This window comes from Crinia signifera, chromosome 6 (genome assembly GCF_055691185.1).
Source record: "Crinia signifera chromosome 6, ASM5569118v1, whole genome shotgun sequence".
Taxonomy (NCBI): Eukaryota; Metazoa; Chordata; class Amphibia; order Anura; family Myobatrachidae; genus Crinia; species Crinia signifera.
In genome coordinates, this window is record NC_139222.1 from 231,231,322 (window position 1) to 231,236,440 (window position 5,119).

Sequence of the window (5,119 nt, forward strand, 5' to 3'; positions counted from 1 at the left end):
GATAAAATATGGCTCCAGTTTTGTGGGACTACAAATCCCAGCAATGCCTTTTTATGGTGGAGAGACTCTGCTCTAGCATAACTTACATTACTCCTAACATCTGTAAGTATAGATCTCAACACGCCCTGCAAAGGATGGTGTAGTCCAGGCATGTCCAACGTTGGCCCTCCAGATGTTTTGAAACTGCACATCCCAGCATGCTTTGCAAAAGTTTTAGCATTCTCTAATAGCAAAACTGTGGCAAAGCATGCTGGGATGTGTAGTTTCACAACATCTGGAGGGCCAACGTTGGACATGCCTGGTGTAGTCCTTCTAGAACTGCTACACAAGTGTTAGGTGTTATGTAATGTTCCTATAATATCATAGCATTCACATCTGTCTCCTCTATAGACTGATAGAAACTCGTCCTTACAACCAATAGGGGTGATTGGATTTAATGCTTGGACTTGACGAGCTTTCTATACAATTGGAATAAATTGGTATTGTGTATGATCAATATTTTAGGTCATTTATATTATTTGTGCATTGTTATATAATGTACGGGTTATGGAAGTATTAGTACATTGACATTAACAAAAAAAAATAGATTTTAGCTTAGAGGGCACAATGTTATTACTGAGGACAGACTATTAGGTTGTCAGTAATTAAGGGGTCAATTTACTAAGCCTTGGAGAGTTATAAAGTGGAGAGAGATGAAGTACCAAGCAATCAGCTGTCAGGTTACAGGCTGTGTTTGAGAGGAGCTGGTAGATTAGTGTTATATATCTCTCCAATGCTTAGTAAATAGACCCAAATGTATTACTGTTCCATCAACAATGTTAAACAAGTTCTGAAAAATAACAAGCAGAGAAAAAATAATTTGTCATCATATTTTATTTAAAATAAAAATGCAGAGATTCTAAAACATACGTCATAGGTACCATAGAGAAGGCATGGAGGGAAGGGAAGGGGGGCAGGGGTATACAGACTTACAAGGGAAACAAATATAGAAGCTCCTTTCATAAATATGTACAACCAAGAGTTGCATTCTATTTACAACACAGTAATTTACTGCAAACACTGAATAAAGTGCAGTTCCGTAAAAAGAAACAATTCGTGTGACCCTGGATGGGAGATGGGCAGCCAGGGTGCTCCTCATTGCGCTGGGTACAGTCTAGACGGGTACATCCATAGGGTGCCCCAGCTGCAAGCATTGTCCGAGGTAAGTGCAGCGCAAAGTCCAAAGGGGGGTCTCTGATTAGTGCCTCTGGCAGGTGTGAAGTCTGAAGGTTTTAGGCACCGTGGTGAATTCTCCTCGCTGTAACTTGCAGGATAGTCCTGTTCCACAGTGACACCGCTGGAAGATCTCCAGCCCGTGGGTGCCCTTCCTCCTGTGCTTGGTGCACACTTGACCTTCCTCAAGGACAGGCTTGCAGATCTTTGACCAGAAGTGACGAGCACAGCACAGCCCTGCTCCACAGTCTGAGGACCGGAGACACACATCGCCATCACGACCTGGGTAGAGAGAGAGAGAGGAAATCCATATTTAAAATACATATATCTCACTGGAGTAATCATTCTACCCCATATACCCCCACAGCTGTCCTTATAACCAGGATAAACATAGGAGCTAGTTCTGGGGGTGAGCACCCCTATATTTATGCTGCCATTATACATGTCTATGCATTCAGCACTATAGGGGGTGGGATCTGTGCCCCCCTCAATCATGCCAATAATTTGACAGCTTGGAACTGAAGGTAACGATTTTAATGTATTGGTTGAGCTCAAACGGTAATGCAGAGACAGGCAGCGCCAACATTGGGGTACTAGAACTACTATGGGGTAAGTACCCCTTAAACCTACACATAGTGCCAGCTGTTCTGTGAGTTGGGCAGAATACACAAATGTCATTTTTGGAAGGTGCGACGATTTACCTTTATATGGCTGCACCCCAGAGGGCGATGTGGTGAATTTGGTGTTTGTATCCACTGTTGCCTGGTCTGTATTGAAGGTGGCCATTATGGAGTCCTCCATGTACCCATGCTGATATGGGAAGCGATCCTGCTCCACTGGCACACAGATTCCTGTAATGGAACAAGGCACATGTAAGCACAGGCAGGCAGGGAGGGAAGTGTGCCCATTAGTAGGCTGACAATGCAATCAGTAAGGAGATGATTACACAGGACACCTGGGCATGACAGGGCAATCACCTGCTAGACTACACTCACTGTGCAACACAATGCGTTTTATGTGCGCACATAATGGTGCACTAAGGAGCAGGGTCACCACGGGGGGTGCACATGGTCCCCAGGAGAAGCAAAGCTGACTCCAAATTGTGTGTTGGGCAGGATTGTCATGGTAAGTGACCCTTTACTGCTTATGCAACTCCCCCTATCCCAGCTTTCCAGTGACTTTTACTATTAGAGAGTTTGTACAAATCCTCAGATGCGGAACAATATGTCATTGTTAGGCTAAGCATCCACTTAGTTTTACAGCTGCGGACAATGCAGCATCAACACTGGCCTTAAGGAGCTTGTCTGCATTTCAAACGGGCCATCCTAAATGAGTGTGTGCCTCTTCCAGTCCTGGAACATCACCAGATTTATTTATTCATGTCTTAATTTGTTTTATTTATTTATTTATTATTATTTTTATTTTTGGGGGACAAACACCTCATTGCATTTTCCTGCAGAATATTATGATGTGCAATAATATGCTATAAGTGGTTCCGTAACTTTAACTATTATATAAATAGACCTGAGCATTACGCTGCACCGTCTAGTGTACTGTACTGTACTACCAGGCTGAGCAATACACTGCACTGTGTACTGTACTGTACTACCAGGCTGAGCCGTACACTGCACTGTGTACTGTACTATACTACCAGGCTGAGCAGTACACTGCACTGTGTACTGTACTATACTACCAGGCTGAGCAGTACACTGCACTGCGTAGCGTACTGTACTGTACTACCAGGCTGAGCAGTACACTGTACTGTATACTATACTGTACTATACTGTACTGTACTACCAGGCTGAGCAGTACACTGCACTGTGCACTGTACTGTACTGTACTACCAGGCTGAGCAGCATGCATGCAGATTGACGTGCCCATTACTTACCATTACTACAGTAGTTGCCAATGCAGCACATGGCATCCCGGAGACAGCGCTTCCTACGTTTCCTGCATGCCAGGCACACCATGTTGTTCCCATTCCTGGTGCTATGGCAGAATTCATCCAGGGCGCAGTCATCATCCTCTGCGCAAGTATACATCTGAGAGATACATACATACAGGTCATGTCAGTATGTCAGTATGTCACTATGTCGGTATAGCTGTCACATATCAAGTCATATTCTGCTGCTGCTGTTTCTGTCTACAATATGTTCTTACACTTATGTCTACACATGGATGAAAACTATTGAAATATGAAAACTATGACAGCCAGCCAATCAGAGCAGCGTATTCTGCAGCCATGGACCATACACCACTCATTTGTATCTGATTCAAATACAATGTTTATATACTGTAAATGCCCCATGTCATCTGCTCACCCAACATGCCAGTACTTTTTTTTGGGCTGCATCCTTGCATGTTGCAATATTACTGTTCTGATATAACATCAATGGGTCTATTATACATGTCCATTATTATAATACACTATATTATCAGCTTTCACTGGATGTAAATCTGGGTACTCACCGGGTAAGTATCAAAGGGCTGGTATTTGTTGGCCATTTCATAGAAAGAGTCCGGGCTGACACTGACTGGGTAGAAGCCCACAGGTTGCCCAGCTGGTGCTGCAGGTACATTCTTGATGGAGTTGGAATTAGAGTTAGTCATAATGCCATATGAAGATGCTCCAGGTATTAGAGTGTAAGCACACAGAGCGAGAAGGGACATCAGCATCCTCAGCGCTGCACGGTGCATGGTAAGACGAGCGGTGTCACACAGGAAGACTGCTGGTGATAATTCCTAGGGGATGTAGCCGGCAGATGAGCCTCTGTCAATTCTACTTTGTGAGGATGCTCCGAAGCTGGTGCCCTATTTATACTCCTCAGCCTGTTTGTACACCCGCCCCTTACACAGGACAACAAAGGCAAAGGATGGGATTTCAAAGCCCTGGGATTTATGACGCTCCAGCCATGTCTAAATCACAGAGGAGACTGCCAGCCAGGGATTTCACAATCATTGTAATTAGCAATTAATTTTTTTTTTTTTTGAAGATCACACAGGTCAGCCTGCAGGAAGAATTGCAAAATAAGACTAGAGGAAATGGCTGACCTAATTGGTTTTAACTATATGTTTTTCTATCTATCTATCTATCTATCTATCTATCTATCTATCTATCTATCTATCTATCTATCTATCATCTATCCATTTCATCATCTCTCATCTGTCACTTCACTACCTTGCTATCGCGCTCTCTCTCTCTCTCTCTCTCTCTCTCTCTCTCTCTCTCTCTCTCTCTCTCTCTATCTCTCCCCCCTCTCTCGCTAATATCTATCTACCTATCTATCTATCTATCTATCTATCTATCTATCTATCTATCTATCTATCTATCTATCTATCTATCTATCTATCGTTCGTAATATTAATTTTTGTATTAATTGCTGAGCATTGCTTTTAATGTCCCCCTGTCTCTTCCACCGTTAGACTGTAAGCTCTTCTTTCCAGTTTTATGAGTTGTTATATATTGCAGTGAGCATCTATTTGCATTACTGTCTGAGATAATTGGAATATATAGCAGCCGTTTCCTAATGAAATTGTAGTAGACAGTACACGCAATTTACAAGCATCGAAAAAAGATACTAAACCTCCTACAGCTATCGGGGTATTTTATGCTTCTGATCAATTTTTACTAATAAAACTGATGTGAATTTCCAATTTTCATTTACTGTATATTGTGATAATTTTGATACTTCTGGAAACCCGTTTTTATGTTTGTTTGTTTATAGTTTGTTTATAGTTTGAAAGATACCAATTTGTTTGTTTGTTTATAGTTTGTTTATAGTTTGAATGAATGATACCCATTTGTAGCATCGTTCACTGGAAGAATCCATTTATCAGACGAATTTCATTTATGGTTCTCCAGCGGCAGGATCTGCCAGCTGGGACTTTTAGTTCCACACCAGAAACC

General features: G+C 42.4%; 1 protein-coding gene across 1 annotated transcript; it reads right to left on the minus strand.

Moving 5' to 3' along the window:
• Nucleotides 1-861: 861 nt before the first annotated feature.
• Nucleotides 862-4,285, minus strand: DKK1 (dickkopf Wnt signaling pathway inhibitor 1). The gene is made up of 4 exons (XM_083145588.1): nt 3,682-4,285; nt 3,101-3,254; nt 1,914-2,063; nt 862-1,494 (listed from the first exon to the last, which is right to left on the minus strand). The coding sequence occupies exons 1-4, from the start codon at nt 3,907-3,909 to the stop codon at nt 1,238-1,240; spliced, it is 789 nt and encodes a 262-aa protein (XP_083001714.1). The 5' UTR covers nt 3,910-4,285; the 3' UTR covers nt 862-1,237.
• Between the last annotated feature and the right edge of the window lie 834 nt (nt 4,286-5,119).